This window comes from Drosophila bipectinata, chromosome 2R (genome assembly GCF_030179905.1).
Source record: "Drosophila bipectinata strain 14024-0381.07 chromosome 2R, DbipHiC1v2, whole genome shotgun sequence".
Taxonomy (NCBI): Eukaryota; Metazoa; Arthropoda; class Insecta; order Diptera; family Drosophilidae; genus Drosophila; species Drosophila bipectinata.
The window spans coordinates 19,220,261-19,235,124 of NC_091737.1; the positions used below are offsets into that span (position 1 = coordinate 19,220,261).

The following is a 14,864-nucleotide window of genomic DNA, read 5'->3' on the forward strand; positions in this document are numbered from 1 at the left end:
CAGCTGTCTTTCCCTACAAGGAGCAGTGTGGTACTGTGTGGGGATATATGGGGCAGTTTTTTCCTTTTTCCAACCATTCAAACCGAGTTCAAAGGACTTCATTTCGCACCTCGTTCTTGACTTCTTCCATTTACAATCTTTATTTGATTACCGATTTGAAAAGGATTTTAAAATTCGCTTAATATTTTCGAAAACACAGACCACGTGCAACTAAAAGGCGTACTGCGCTGGGCATCGTGCTGGGCCCTCATGGCAGCTGCTGGCTTCGTCCTGGTCAGTTGCAACCTGAGTGACCGTGAATTACCCAACAGCCAGCATAATGCCCAATCCTTTGGCACAGGCACCGCACCGCACCCCTTACTGCGAACTCGTGCAGTTTTCTCTTCGATTCTTCGTTAACTCAAAGGTTTCGCTACACAATCTATAATTGTTCTCCATTGTCCTGCCTGCTTGCAGTCCTTTGTGACCACACATAATTTATTGTATTTCCAGTCTTGGCAAACCAGTTTGCCTTTCCCACGCAAACGGTGACGCCAGACTAGCCATTGAAATAGCTGATAGAAGTCTAGTACGGTTGTAACCTTTTCATAATTCCTTGCAACTCCTTTCAGCCCTATCCCTGGCCTACTCCTGTCTACTATTTTTGTTTCTCGCCTTGGGATTGCGTGTGTTCCTCTTCCAGGAAGTGCACAAATGGATCCATAGTTAGTCCTTCGTCCTTAATAAAAAGGCTTAGGAATTTATAAACTAATGCAAAACTTGAAGCCGTACATCAGGAAGTACTTGAAAAAATTAAATATTTTTGTAAGCATTTTAAAATATTTAAAAATTTAACGAACATATTTGTTACTATTCGCATTACCTATTCATACAAAGGAAATCTTTTGGGTATTACCCAACAACATATTTTATACAAATTATTTATTTTTAGAACCTAATTTGGAAATATGGTTTTCTCATAGTTTCAAATTTTGAATTCAAATTTAAATTACGAATTGTTTTAGTGTTGAAAAACTCTACGGTGAAGCCAACAAGTGCTGCCAATCATCGTTCGTAGTAGTGATGCCCGACTGGCTAAAAATTTGGCCGCCAACGAGATTTCAACAGTCTGGCATCTCTAAGAATTAATCGATATATCATAAACGATAGATTTGTCGATTTTTCAACACTAAATGCGACGATTCGCGCGCTTTTTTCCTCAACATTATTTTTTCGGCGGTTAAAAAGTAGTTGGTCAATCGCACGCGAAGGAATTCGTAAATATTCAGACACAGTATAATCAAAAGAAAACAATTAACAAATGGACGTCGATTTCGGGGCGGAGGCGGGGCGCTCCTATCACACGGTGCAGCTCTCCGCCAAAGAAGTTTTATCCGCGGGTCGCCGTCAGCACTATTGCAACGTAAGTAGGCCAACGAGCAGTAAGTGCACCCATTTTACTCCCCCCTCCCCTTTTTAGATGATTGACCTACTGGCTAGCAGCTGCAAGAGCTCCGGCCTGATAGGCACCTCTTTCACGGAGGACGAGTTGGTGGAGTTCTGGCTGGGAGACATCCTGCCACTGATGTTTGATGCCGATAAAAAGATCCAGGACTGCGCCGTGGCAGCTCTGGCGGAGGCTTTGGTGGCCCTTGACGTGTCCGCCATTCACACGGCCAAGTGCTGGCCCGAAATCCGGGGAGAGTTCGTCAACAAGTACACCGTCTCCATAGGACAGATGCGCGACGCCAAGAACTCAAACTGGCACAAGATTTGGACATTGCTGGTTCAAATTATGGACGAAGAGCTGCTGCGGGGCTGTGTCTACATCAACAAATTCCTGGCTGTGGTGGAGATGGGCTTCCGCAACCCCGACAACGGCGTCCGTTCAGAGGCCTTCCTTTGCTGGCGGGTGCTCATTAAAATCTTTGCCGCATACGATGAGTTGGCATCAGGCAAGAGACTCCGGCTGCTCTTGATACCCTTACGCACCTCACAATCACGCTCTTCGCACGTCAGTGGCATCAAGCTGCGCGTGTGGTGGTACTTGATCACCTGCCTGGATGCGGAACTGCCCAAATCCTTTGAAAGTGCCGTGGAACACTTTCTGACCTTCGTTTTCGGAGGCGGACATAAGAACCTGCCCACCGGGCTAGCCCATAGCTATCAGACTGCGCGGGAACTGGCCCTGCCCTGCTTGGTGGCCTTATGGGACGTAGAACCCAGTGAACCGTTGCAGCGGCTTCTTAAAGAGCTCCGTCTGGAGTCCCTGCCTAAACCATCGCCTCTTATGACCACCGACGTCCTCCAACAGCATTGGCGGCCTCTTTTGGCTGCTGCGGTTGCCGGAATGAAACTGCTTACCCAGCACGATGCCACCGAGGCGGAGCAGCTGCTTCTCCAGTTGCTGGTGCGCAACCTTTGCCTGGCCATGTTCCGACTTGCTGTCGCGCCCTTTACTGTGGCCTGCTGTGGGGAGATTGAGAAGATACTGCTCTCGCCAGATGCTTCCGGAGGCCGAGTGGCACGGGCCCTCTTCAACACCATAGCCACCGAGAACTTGGCGATGGAGCGCGTTTCTGCCAGTGACCTGATTGATGTCTTGGAGGCCTACCTCAAGCTGATACTCAAGGCAAAAACGGAAGTTCCGGCAGCTATATTGCAGAGGAGCACCGCCAGCATCTTCGCCCTGGAAGCTGCAAACCAAAACGAGTTTCGCTTGCTGGGATCGTTCGCGGAACATCTGATGCAGGCCAACGACGAAGAGGACTTTGAAGGCTTTGCCGTGAAGCTGCTGGTGTGGCGTCAAGTTTCCCAAGCCCTGGGCAACTATTTGCGGGGAAACGGGCTCGAGTATCGCTTGCCCCACAACGCTACGCTGCTGGACTCCTGGCTGCTGTGGCCGCTCCAAACTCTCGCCGCCTTCGCCGGAAGACGCTCGAGCAACGCATTCGATTCTGTCTTCTGCGAGCAGTGGAAGCAACTTCTGAACGCCGGACAGAATGCTCCCGAGCGAAGAAAATTCTTGGCCGATCTCAAGGGCTCTTTGGAGGAACTTCTCAAGAGCAAGGACGAACCGCTTTTCGCGGAACTGTTTGACGCATACGTGGCCAATGCCATAAAGATGGGCCTCTGCAAGGAGGCACCCCCCTTGTACAAGGATATTTTCGGGCTGCTTCAGACCGTTTTCCAGCACTCCTCCAACCAGCAGATGCTTGAGGGCTGCTTGAATACTCTCCGCAACTTGGTGCTCGAGCTGCGCCAGAACGAACTGATGGTGGTCTTCGACAGCCTAAAGCCCACTCTATCGGGTGGTATCCAATGCTGGACGAAGCTAAAATGCGAAGGCAGTTTTCTGGACGACTGGAAGCGGGCCATTCAAGAGAAGTTTAGGAAGCTTCCGATGAAGAGCATGGCCAACCAGCTGAAGGATCTCTTCAAGGGCGACGATCTGTTTGTGATCATTCCCTCCGTGTGGAGCCTGAACCCAGAAAAGCTAACCGATCGGCAAAAGGAGCGCTTCGCCGAAAAGTCGGATATACCCGCTCTGTACAACGACATGAGCCAGTCGCAGGATTCGGCATCCCTCAAGCCTTGGACGCCCAAAAAGGTGGTTATTGCCAAGAGCAAGCAGGGCGAACTGGCGCTAACCGGCAAAGATGACAGCGAAGAAAAGGTCGAGAGTGGCGAATCGGAAAAGGATCCGACTCCGCCTCCGCCGGCTACTGCAACTCCCAGTAGAAAGAGTTCTGGTCGCAAGACCCGGGCGCAAGCGGAAGGGGAGGCTACTACCAAAGCTGAAGAGACGCCCGTTCGTCAGACGCGCAAAAGGGCAGCCCAGAAGGAAGTGGAGCAAGCCGCCCAGAAAGAATCAGAACCGCGTCAGCTGAGATCTCCGAGGAAGATGCCACCGCCGCAATCGACGCCACAACCTACAACAGCAGGTAAGCAGAAAAGTAACAGGTGTTTTGCCAAAACTCACACCTCATACCCTTTTGCAGCTGCCGGCAAGCAGACAAAGACCCCGAAATCAACCCCCGTTGTGCATCAAAGCGAGGACCTTTTCCCAGAAGACTCGCCTGTTCTTGAGCCAACTGAGGAAAGCAAGAAACCAGTCGAAATCCAGCTAACGCCTCCGGATTTACCAGTTGTGGACATAGCACCATCCACCCAAATGGCAGCCAGCATTACTGAAGCCCTTGCTCCTGTCCAGCCTCCAGCTGAAACCTCACCCAAAAAGCCCAGCACCCGTTTGTGCAACTTGGTAAGGAATCTTCTGATATACACATACTGATCTATCAAAACTTACCTTTCTTTCTTTCTGAAGAATTCTCCACCTGACCGTAAGCAGACCAATAACTCCTCCAGTCCCACCATTCGACCAAAGCCCACTGGCCACTTGACGGGACGTGGAGCACAGCTGATTAACATGATACGCAACAAGAAACTGGACGGTACCTCGGGCTCCCCATACGCCTCTTTACCGAGCAGTGCATCCCGCTCCTCCATCCACCAGGCGACCCCCGCTCGCATCCTAGACCGCGCCGAACAGGTGTCTACGCCCACCAGTGAGCTGAACGAGTTAACGGGCACGGAGCACACATCAACGCCGATTCAAGCACCGCCCTCCAAGGATCTTCTGGTGTTCTCCAAGCGACTTCCATCGCCCTCGGCTAGCCCCTCGGTGAGCATCCTGAAGCGAAAACTGCGCTGCGAAAGCCTTGACGATGTCACCTTGGATTCGCCGGCGCTCAAGCGCAAACGAGTTAGCTTCCACGATCCACCCGTGTCCGTAACCAAGGAGTACCTGAGGGATGTGGAGGAGACGCGCAGTGGCAGTACGAGTAGCAGTGGTCTCAAGACCAAGCGCTGCCTGTTGATGGACAAGGTGGCCCAGACATCTGAAATGCGGCAGGCTCTGAGGCGGCGGGGACGCCTGGACAGCATCATCGAGATAGAGCGCTTTGCCAGCGAACAGACGGCCAGGACGGCCACGGCAGACAAATCTTTGGACAAGTCGGGTGATGCCCCTGCTGACGAGGACGCCTTTACCAGCTTGAAGTGGAACGAAACAACTGCAGGAGCTAATCTCGATGGAACTGTAAAGATTCACGAGGTGGAAATGGCAGTGGAACCAGCTGTTCAGGATCTGGCCGTTTTGGATGCGGACGCTGCTCTGGATCTGGTGGTGGAACAACAGCCTCTGGAGACTGTTCTGCAGCGCTACTTTGACAAGGGCCAACTGAAAAGTGCCGGGACCTTGGCCAAGTTCCTGTCTGGCCAAATGAGTACCAACGACAAGCTTAAGACCAATGTTCTAGAGACGCTGTCTGAGAATCACTCAAAGGACTTTCTGGACCATGCGGTTCGCGAGAACCTTTCCTCGGTGGTTTGCGACCGGCTGAATCCCAACTCCGTCCTGGAGTATGTCTGTGCCAAGTCGAAGATCAGCAACAGCTGCCGCAACGGGCTACTGGCACAGGTGCCCGAGATCCTCAACAGCGGCGGGCCGCGCTCCGGGGCTGAGAGAATGGCCTTCTTCCAACAGCTTCTGATTGCGTGCAGTCCCGGGGATGACCAGCTGCTCGACCTCATCGATCTCCTGATGCGCACACGCCGCGACCGGAACACCGCCTCACAACCTATACCCAAGCCCGGCGGCATCGCCTCCGTACTTGGAACCATCGACAACGTGGCCGAAACCGCGGCTGACTCTTCGTCCAACCTGTAATCTGGAACTGCCCCCGGAATGACATTTTACTGGCCATCGATGATACATACATATATTGTTTTTAAGTTGAAAGTTATTTAATCTAAGTTTTAAATATTTAAGACAATTTATTTTTCATCCCCGTTGGATTACCACTTTTCGGTACCATTTTTAAATAATTTAAATAAATTTATAAAAATTTAATGGTTTATTTTATTTACTATGCAAGATTACCTTATAATTCCGTGAAGTAAGTGGAAATCAATCTACTCCACATTGGTTGAGTTTTGAAAATTTTTAAATTTCGGAGCCCCAGATTTTTATTTATACTTCCCATGGCTAAAACCGGTTGCGAATTATAAAAATTAAAAAAAAAATAAAATTATAAATTATTATTTTTTTTTTTTTATTTGTAAATTTCAACTGAGCATTGTTCATTTTTGTAAAAAATGGGCTCGGAAGGGATCGGGCTCCATCATGCACATGTTCCAGCAAGGGTCAGCGTTGGGAATAAGCCGAGGATCACCTTCTGCTTAAAATCGGAGTAAATGTATATCTATTATTTCTAGAGAAGTAGATCTAGCTTCCGGTGCGTATTGTATTGGACTCAAAGTCCTTCCCGCTCCAAGGATAACATTAAGAAAGTGAGGAAGGAAATTAGTTATCTGTAAGGGTTCGAGTTCCGCTATTCAAAATTATGTTTTTTGAATCTACATAAATTGCACACAATTGTCGAAAAGTCCCTGTTTTTATCTTGTTGCTTTTATGAAAATAGCGGGCCATAATTTAAAGCAGGGCCGGGTACCCTCTCCAATCTATAAAAATGTAAAAACAAAATTATGTTGTAATTTGTTGTAAAATAAATTCAAATTTTTTATTTGAATGGCGCTCTTAAAAGTGATAATCTATCGTGAACTATTTATTTCGATATTTTATGGTTTTTTTACCTTCTCTAAAAGTAAAGATGGTAGGATAAGTTATCGGTTACATTTGAATGGTATGGTATTTTTGTCTTCTCTAAAAATAGAGATGGAACTAAGCATAAAGTATCAACGATAACAATTTAAATATACAATTAGCCGTTACGACAAAGATATTTAAAATTTAAAGTTTTAAATATCAAGTCACTATTACGACCCATTTTTTAAAGATTCAAAAAAGTATATATTTTAAAATTACAAAAATCAATATGCAATATGGGTTTGATTTGAGGAAGTGCAATAAATGGCATTTAGACCACGAAAAAAATTGTTGCACAAAAATTGAAGCCCAATTTATTAATATAAGGGGTAAAAAGATGATTAATAAAGACAGTCTTTTGATATATTCTACTTGAATCTCATGGTATAATTCAGAATGAACTCATTGAGTAAAATTCGCCAACGGGCATAGGGTATTGCATAGTTCACCTGCCCAACATGAATTCTATTTATACGTGTACATTTGGGGGTCAAGCTGTTCCACCTTCATTGGAGGGCATGCCGCTGGCTACACACATAATGTACATAGGCACCTCCCTCCAACCCTATCTGGTCGCGACAAAGTCAAACCTCCTCCCGCCAGGCGGCGGAGAGTCCGCTGATAATGTTCACGTGCTAGAAAATAGTAACGTCGGCAGATAGAGATCCGTGTATACATTAGACGAGCTATCGAGGCACACATACCATTATGTAGCTTGTTTCTTCGCTTCTTCGTCCCCATCTCCGACGACGTCTTTCGAACACTTGAGCAAATGGCATTCCGGCGTGGGCGGAGCACTCTGCACGCCGTAGTTGCGTGCTTCTACCGCCGCCGCCGGACAATCCCTTGGATACACTTGTATCAGTTACAGACGGCGTGATAACTGCGCTTTCGGCACAATTAGCCCAGACACCACATTTCGAGAATGCCAAGGTCGTTTGTAGGTCTGTTCCGCTGCGGCTTAAAAATAGCCGATAGCCGGCTGCCGGTGGAAAGTTCTGCCCCAAAATTGCGCAAGTGAAAACTGACCTACCTAACCTACCAGATCTCGTGTGCGATGACGTATATGGTATCTGTACGCCCGTACTTAATTGGTCTCCGTCTGGGAGCTGTCTCGTCTTGCCGGCGGGGTCGTCGTCTGATCGGGGCAGCGGGTGGAAGACACTTACTTGGACTTTCTTGGACCTTTGTCGTAGTGATTCATTCATAAACGCGAACCGGGTCCGTCGAAATGCGTAAACCACTTGTGAAATCAGCGCCCTTATCTGCAAATCGCTAATGGATCGAGTCCAATAGGTGATTGCGTGGAAATTCACGGAAGAGCATTAGCCTTGTGGTGGCGAGGGTTGCTCCCCGTCGTTCCGCTGCTATATCAGCACACACATAATTGAATAATCTGGCGGGCGAAGAGCGCCGAATAATAAAAATATCATATACTCGGCCCGCTTGCCGCCAGTTACAGAATAAATACGTACCGCACACAACGTGGGCGCGCATCTCGCAGGTGCCAAAAAAAAAAAACGGGAGCGGTTTCTACATGCAGATACAGATATATCTATAGGTGGGTTGGCCGAAACGCGCGAAAAATTCTCTAGACCGGTCAAGTTAATCCAAAAAAATTAAATACTAAAAATAATAATACTAAGTGGAACAGGATTAATAACTACAAAAGGATACGTGAAACAAATCCCTAAACTTTTTTATATCTCCCGCGAATCCCCGACTGTTAAACGTATCTGTTGAATACCTCGTAGCTTAGAGCGAAAAGTGGGAAATTAGCTAATTAGCTGGCGAGCTGGTGCTGGGGCTGGTGCTGGGGTTGGGGCTGAGGCTGAGGGCGGGTCCCAACAGCTGATTTTGACGAGAACGAGCCCCGAGCTGCACCACTGCTGTGCACCGAGAAAGTTTTGCCGAGCGGAAAAGCTGCAAAGGTGCACTTTTAATCGGCGGCAGAGCGACGGCGACTGGCAAATCAAGCGGACGACGAACCGGCAGGTGACAAGGCAGAGAATCGCTTCCAGTTCCCCCCAAATTCCCAGTTCCAGGAATATCGGACTACCAGGCACGTCCAGAGCAACCGCTAGTCATTAGGTGAGCTCAATAACCGATACGCCTTGGCCCAGTACGGAACAGCAAGCAACGGTCGCGGAAAAGTGACTCAAACTCTGATGTAATCATTTTCACATGCTATTTTACGTCCGCCAAGAACGTTCCGTTCGCATTCTCGGTCGTCGGAATTTCGTGAGTTTCTCGGGTTCTGCTTCTGTTTCGGATACGGATTCGGATTCGGTTTGGGTTTCGGCTTTGGCTTCAGTCTGTTGCCAAAACTCTCGCGGCCTGGAAGCCAAAAGGTAAACACACACCGCCAAAGTAGTTTACGACATCGCCGGAAGGTCATCCCTCGAACCAAACTTCAACTTCACCGTTTGGCCTTTGGCTTAGAGGAAAAGCAATCCCATATCAAGTATTGATTTAACGCACAGATTGAGATACTTTGGAAACTGCGATACCCGACGGGTTGAATGGGAATAGAACACACTTCCAACGAGAGGAGAGCCAACAGTTTTGCAAAAAGCTTTTTTCCAAAGCTTTGAAGTTCGAACAGCTGAGGCTGACCGACCGACCGAGGGAGAGGCCCCCAACATATTTGGAATACAATAAATTCTCTCAAAAATCGCATCGGATACCACACTAATTTTGTTTTATTCGCTATTTTATTCGGTTTGTGATATCATCAAATGACAAATCATATACCGACATACCACATGTAAAACCAGTTTAGTTCAGCTTCCCGTTGGGGAGTGTCCCAGAATGTAACTACAAAGTGTTTTAATAAAAGTGACCTACTAACTAAAAAACTTAAAAAAAATAATCCCCAATAAAAGGATTAAATTCCAAGGACTCGAAAAAAAGTGCAAAGAAAACAAGATTTAGATTCATATTTAGATCGTGTTAGCTTTATAATTAGGTTCAAAAACCTAAAATATTTTTCTACATTTTTCTAAATTAAATGTTTGTTGGTAAAAGCCAACTTTTGATGTTAATGTTATGTGTTGGAACAAGCCAATAAAATTGGAAATTTAAAACTTGGTTTTAAAATATAACGCCCAGCATACTGGGAATAAACATTTGCCGCCAAATTTAATCGAATTTTTTGAATACCCTTTCAGCTTTAACAAATACTCGATTATTTCGATAGTTTCGTGAGAGTTCAATCCCCGAGATGACCTCGCGAATGTTCAAGTTTGGCGTCACAGCCGCCAGCGCCTGTGTGGGTTCTGTCCTGGCATCCTATACCTTGGACCGGTGGAACTCGCCCCATGTGGTGGGTATTCTAAACATCTAAGCTACTCTTGTTCGGTTCTCACCTGGTTATTCTTTTTTAAAGGTAAACAATGCTGTGCAGCGACCACCCAAGAGGAAGCGCACCTTGCCCCCCAGGGCCGATCAGATTAAGTCCCTGATGAGTGGCGAGGAGTTCGATGTGCTGATCATCGGCGGAGGAGCCACCGGAGCAGGATGTGCTCTCGATTCGGTCACCAGAGGTGAGTCTACTAGTGCCTTACACCCCGTTCTGAATAAACCTTTAAAATTTCATCCAAACAGGCCTCAAGACCGCACTGGTGGAGCTGGACGACTTTGCCAGCGGCACGTCCTCCCGGTCCACCAAGCTCATCCATGGCGGAGTCCGCTACCTGCAGAAGGCCATTCTTGGCGTAAGTCTCCTTAACCATAACCTTCAGCTAGAGGTTCAGTAGATAGCTAATTATCATGTATCATCCATCAGCTAGACTTTGAGCAGTATCGCATGGTGAAGGAGGCTCTCCAGGAGCGTGCCACCATGCTCGAGTCGGCGCCCCACCTGACCCACCCGCTGCCCATCATGCTGCCAGTTTACACGTAATTTGAGCTAATCCTCGTTTCAATAAGCCATATTTTTAACCAGTTTCTATGATCGTTGACTCCTAGGTGGTGGCAAGTGCCCTACTATTGGGTAGGCATCAAGTGCTACGATCTGGTGGCCGGTGACCGCAACGTGAAGAGCTCCTACTACCTCTCAAAGAAGGATGCCCTGGAACTGTTTCCCATGCTCAAAAAAGACAAGCTGTGCGGTGCCATTGTGTACTACGACGGCCAGCAGGACGACGCCAGGATGTGCCTGGCGGTGGCTTTGACCGCGGCTCGCCACGGCGCTACCGTGTGCAACCACGTCGAGGTGAAGGAGCTGCTCAAGAAGGATGACGGCACTGGCAAGCAGGTGCTATGCGGCGCCAAGGTCAAGGATCATATCTCCGGCAAGGAGTTCACTGTGAAGGCCAAGTGCATCGTGAATGCCGCCGGCCCGTTCACGGATAGCATCCGCCAGATGGACAACCCGACGGTGAAGAGCATCTGCTGCCCTAGCTCGGGAGTGCACATCGTACTGCCAGGCTACTACAGCCCCGACCAGATGGGTCTGCTGGATCCCTCGACCTCCGACGGCCGCGTCATCTTCTTCCTGCCCTGGCAGCGGCAGACGATTGCCGGCACCACGGATCTGCCCTGCGAGATTACCCACTCACCCACCCCTACCGAGGACGAGATTCAGTTCATCCTTAACGAAATTAAGAACTATCTCAATGCCGATGTGGAGGTGCGCCGTGGCGACGTACTCTCCGCCTGGAGCGGCATTCGCCCCCTGGTCTCGGACCCCAACAAGGACGACACCCAGTCCCTGGCCCGCAACCACATTGTCCACGTGAGCCCCTCCAATCTCGTGACCATTGCCGGCGGCAAGTGGACTACCTACCGAGCGATGGCCGAGCACACCATCGATGCTGCCATCAAGGGTGAGTCGTGGATTCTTAAGATGCCCCTGACAGCCTATAACTAATTTCTTATTCCCAGCCTGTAATCTCAAGCCGGAGCGCGCCGAGGCCGTGACCTCCTACCTGAAGATCGAGGGTGGACAGGGCTGGACTCCCACCATGTACATTCGTCTCGTCCAGGACTTTGGACTAGAGTGTGAGGTGGCCCAGCACCTGGCCAAGTCGTACGGCGACCGAGCCTTCGCCGTGTCGAAGATGGCCTCCCTGACTGGCAAGCGCTGGCCCATCATCGGCAACCGCATCCACCCCGAGTTCCCCTACATCGACGCCGAGATCCGTTACGGTGTGCGCGAGTACGCCTGCACCGCCGTGGACATGATTGCCCGCCGTCTGCGTCTGGCCTTCCTCAACGTCCAGGCTGCTCAGGAGGCGCTGCCCGTCATCGTGGACATCATGGGTGAGGAACTAAACTGGTCCAAGGACGAAAAGGAGCGCCAGATCAAGGCAGCCACTGAGTTCTTGGCCAACGAAATGGGACACTCGGTCAACCGCACCTCCAAGGAGCGCATACCCATCAAGCTCTCCAAGGAGGAGATCCAGACCTACATCAAGCGCTTCCAGTTGATCGACAAGGACAAGAAGGGCTATGTCTCTATCAACGACATCCGGCGGGCGCTGAAGAGTTTCGGCGACGGCGACGTGTCCGGCGAACAGTTGCATGATATTCTGCGAGAGATCGACACCAACATGAACGGCCAGGTGGAGCTCGACGAGTACCTCCAGGTGAGTAACATAAACATTATTCGCTGGTCGGGTTTTCAGTTCAGTTTTCTCAGAAAAAGAACCAAAGCCATAAATAAATGGCTATCACAATCGCTGATAATAAAAGAGCTTATTCTGTCTAAACTTCCGGCTCAAATCGAAAATATATTTGTTAGTCATGCAGAAACAGTTAGCAAACAATAGGAAATCTTTGTTATAAAACATTTAATAAATACACTTAAACCAATTACAGATGATGTCCGCCATCAAGACGGGCGACGTGGCCTACTCACGATTCGCGCGGATGGCCGAGCTGGAGGAGCAGAAGCACGAGGCGGCCAATCTGAAGCAGAAGATAAGTGTGGACCGCTCCGGAGGCGGCTTGTAAGGACAGGACGATCAGGACGAGCGACTTAACAACGACCACGACGACACCACATCACCCGGCCATCTAAGGCGAGGATTAGGCTTAAGATCGAAACGGTTAAGATCAAACATATTTTCGTTTTGCTGTTAACAAAAGAAACTTTTAAACTCACAGAAAACTAGTCTAATGAATGCTGCAACTGGATTCCTCCTTTTTGCCTTCTGGAGGTGGTTGGGGTTCGCTCGGTTTTCGATTTGGATTGATTGGTTGTTTCGTATCCTGCTTCTTGGGTTGACCAGGAGCTGCTTGATTTGGCTGTACATCTTTGACGGCCTCCTGGGAAGACTTCGCTGCCTTTGAATTCTTCTGGGCTGGCTGCGGATTATTCTGTTTCGTGGGATCCTTTGGCTTTGTACCATTGCCCTTGCACTGTGAATTATCTGGGATGTTCTCAATTCCTCTGCCCGGATTATCTACATTAAAAACGATTATCTGAATATCTTCGCAACTAACTAAAGCTTCGATTTCATACTAAAATAGTTCAGAATATTTTTCTCTATATCCCCCGTGAGGTTTCCATCGCCGCGCCTAAATAAATACTGGGTCTTGGACACACAGTTGAACATGTCCTGCCGCTGTCTGTCTGTGAGCTCCGCGAACATATCCAGCTTGGGATCCCAGAAGAAAAGCAGTTTGCCCTTGGAAGAGGTCAGCTTGAGGGTGTTGGACAGTCGGTCGAGCATCTGAAAGTTGTGGCCAGGTCAGCATTCTGTTAGAGAACCTGCTAGTGTTTTAAGCCTCACCTCTGTGACGATTTCGCACATGGGTTTCTGCCAGTACTTGGAATCCTGCTTTGTTACCTCCCACAAAAACAGGGTTTTTATGTAGTAACTCTTCAAGTTGGCCATGTTGTTTTTGGTGTCCCGAAGCCTCTTCATCAACCGAATGGAGTTCTTCAAGTTGTGCTTATCTTGTAGCAGACCCTTCTCCGCCTCGTAGTAGGAGGCGCGGAAGGATATGTTCTCCGGCTGGGCCGGCTTCATGGGCTTGGGAATGGCGTCCCAATGGGGTGTTGTTCCGAAGTGGCGTTTCTGCTCCGGCCCCAAAACGCACTGGGCTGCCTTCAGCCGAATGGCCGGCACAAAGTCGACGGAGTACACGTAACGTCCTTTCACGTCGATGGTGTGGGCGGGACCCGACTTTTTGTAACTCAGGGGCGATACCACCGAGCCCACTTTGATCTGTTTGTCCATCTTGTTAAGGGTCGTAGTCATTACTCCTTGGAGCCAGCTCTGCAGCTTGTCCTCGCAAAGCAACTGGTTTCTATTGACCATTTTCTGGAGCTGTTCGAAAACTGGTTTGTTATGATCTTGTTTCCCGATGATCTCCATCACCTTGGTCATGTCCAGGGTAACGTTGCCTTGAGTGAAAAGAAAATGTTCAACTTTGTTTTCCAGATTTTACTCTATATCCACTAATTCTCACCTGGTTTTCGAGGATCGGCTTTAACGATAATCTTGTCATTTTCGGGAAACACTAGATGAATGACCAAGTCGAACTCGTTAGGCATAGCCACCTTCAAGTTGTCCCCATAGCTGCCTGCAACGGATGTCTTAATTAATTGATATTAATTTTTTTAAAGCATTTTTTCTTTTTCGCAAAAAATGCCAAGGGTATGAAAAACACAACTTTGCCGAATGTTTTTTTGTAGCGGAAGTCAAGATAATGTGTTACGCTTATCGCCCAGATTCATAACAATGTATTGTGCTTGTTGTATTGTAAAATGTATTTCAAACACTCGCAGTGTTGCATCTTTAGAAAGCCACGTACCTCCAAGCGTGTGCCCCTTTAAAATCTTGTCCAGCACCTTATTGCTTCGCCACTGGGAATATAGTTCTTTTCTCAGGGCGTCGTAGTGCTGGGTGTACTCCTCCCGGTGGGCGTCGAAGTTAATGTACTTCCCGTTCGCATCGATAAGATTCGCTTCCAGATTCTTCGCCATTGCCAGCTGATCCACGTTCCTCTGCAGTCAAACAGTATCTGAGAAATCAATTTTTCGCTGATGAGAATGAAACCGACGGGTTGCTTTCGCTCTCAGAAACTCGCACTCTTTTAGGGGGGACCTCGCAGTAGATTGGCTAAAAAATAAATCTTTTTACGAATTTTTTTCAAAAAGAGAATTTTAATTTACGAATTAAATAATTAAATTATATTCTTCTAAGAAAACTTCTAAGTAGTTAATAGCACGTAGATCTATTTCAAAAAATTTAGTTGCACT

General features: G+C 48.3%; 3 protein-coding genes and 1 long non-coding RNA gene across 7 annotated transcripts; 2 read left to right on the forward strand and 2 right to left on the reverse strand.

Moving 5' to 3' along the window:
• Positions 1-1,164: 1,164 nt before the first annotated feature.
• Positions 1,165-5,893, forward strand: Rif1 (Rap1 interacting factor 1). The gene is made up of 4 exons (XM_017241341.3): positions 1,165-1,402; positions 1,460-3,923; positions 3,981-4,243; positions 4,307-5,893. Exons 1-4 carry the CDS (start codon positions 1,301-1,303, stop codon positions 5,708-5,710), a joined length of 4,233 nt encoding a protein of 1,410 aa, XP_017096830.2. The 5' UTR covers positions 1,165-1,300; the 3' UTR covers positions 5,711-5,893.
• A 1,143-nt stretch (positions 5,894-7,036) lies between these two features.
• On the reverse strand, positions 7,037-8,150 carry LOC122321215 (uncharacterized). The gene is made up of 3 exons (XR_006246014.2): positions 8,125-8,150; positions 7,354-8,045; positions 7,037-7,284 (listed from the first exon to the last, which is right to left on the reverse strand). It is a non-coding gene; the product is annotated as an uncharacterized lncRNA (long non-coding RNA).
• On the forward strand, positions 8,124-12,764 carry Gpo1 (glycerophosphate oxidase 1). 3 transcript variants are annotated; one of them, XM_070278241.1, is made up of 8 exons: positions 8,124-8,210; positions 9,820-9,974; positions 10,038-10,194; positions 10,256-10,365; positions 10,437-10,549; positions 10,619-11,478; positions 11,537-12,240; positions 12,473-12,764. In XM_070278241.1, exons 2-8 carry the CDS (start codon positions 9,873-9,875, stop codon positions 12,605-12,607), a joined length of 2,181 nt encoding a protein of 726 aa, XP_070134342.1. In that variant the 5' UTR covers positions 8,124-8,210; positions 9,820-9,872; the 3' UTR covers positions 12,608-12,764. The 3 variants fall into 3 exon arrangements, with proteins under 3 accessions (XP_070134342.1, XP_070134341.1, XP_017096773.1); XM_070278240.1 differs by lacking the exon at positions 8,124-8,210 and adding an exon at positions 8,582-8,740; XM_017241284.3 differs by lacking the exon at positions 8,124-8,210 and adding an exon at positions 8,761-9,000.
• On the reverse strand, positions 12,350-14,629 carry cGlr1 (cGAS-like receptor 1). Of its 2 annotated transcripts, XM_070278242.1 has the most exons (6): positions 14,417-14,629; positions 14,072-14,185; positions 13,390-14,006; positions 13,119-13,329; positions 12,759-13,059; positions 12,350-12,687 (listed from the first exon to the last, which is right to left on the reverse strand). In XM_070278242.1, the coding sequence occupies exons 1-5, from the start codon at positions 14,586-14,588 to the stop codon at positions 12,770-12,772; spliced, it is 1,404 nt and encodes a 467-aa protein (XP_070134343.1). In that variant the 5' UTR covers positions 14,589-14,629; the 3' UTR covers positions 12,350-12,687; positions 12,759-12,769. The 2 variants fall into 2 exon arrangements, with proteins under 2 accessions (XP_070134343.1, XP_017096775.2); XM_017241286.3 differs by having other exon boundaries at positions 12,350-13,059.
• Positions 14,630-14,864: the final 235 nt, after the last annotated feature.

Coding starts and splice junctions, on each gene's coding strand:
- Rif1 (XM_017241341.3), top strand. CDS start 1,301: ATGGACGTCGATTTCGGGGCGGAGGCGGGGCGCTCCTATCACACGGTG. Junction 3,924..3,980: donor GCCACAACCTACAACAGCAG/GTAAGCAGAAAA, acceptor ACCCTTTTGCAG/CTGCCGGCAAGCAGACAAAG. Junction 4,244..4,306: donor GCACCCGTTTGTGCAACTTG/GTAAGGAATCTT, acceptor TTCTTTCTGAAG/AATTCTCCACCTGACCGTAA.
- Gpo1 (XM_070278241.1), top strand. CDS start 9,873: ATGACCTCGCGAATGTTCAAGTTTGGCGTCACAGCCGCCAGCGCCTGT. Junction 11,479..11,536: donor CATCGATGCTGCCATCAAGG/GTGAGTCGTGGA, acceptor TCTTATTCCCAG/CCTGTAATCTCAAGCCGGAG. Junction 12,241..12,472: donor AGCTCGACGAGTACCTCCAG/GTGAGTAACATA, acceptor AACCAATTACAG/ATGATGTCCGCCATCAAGAC.
- cGlr1 (XM_070278242.1), bottom strand. CDS start 14,588: ATGGCGAAGAATCTGGAAGCGAATCTTATCGATGCGAACGGGAAGTAC. Junction 14,007..14,071: donor AGCCGATCCTCGAAAACCAG/GTGAGAATTAGT, acceptor TTTTCACTCAAG/GCAACGTTACCCTGGACATG. Junction 13,330..13,389: donor TGTGCGAAATCGTCACAGAG/GTGAGGCTTAAA, acceptor CACAACTTTCAG/ATGCTCGACCGACTGTCCAA.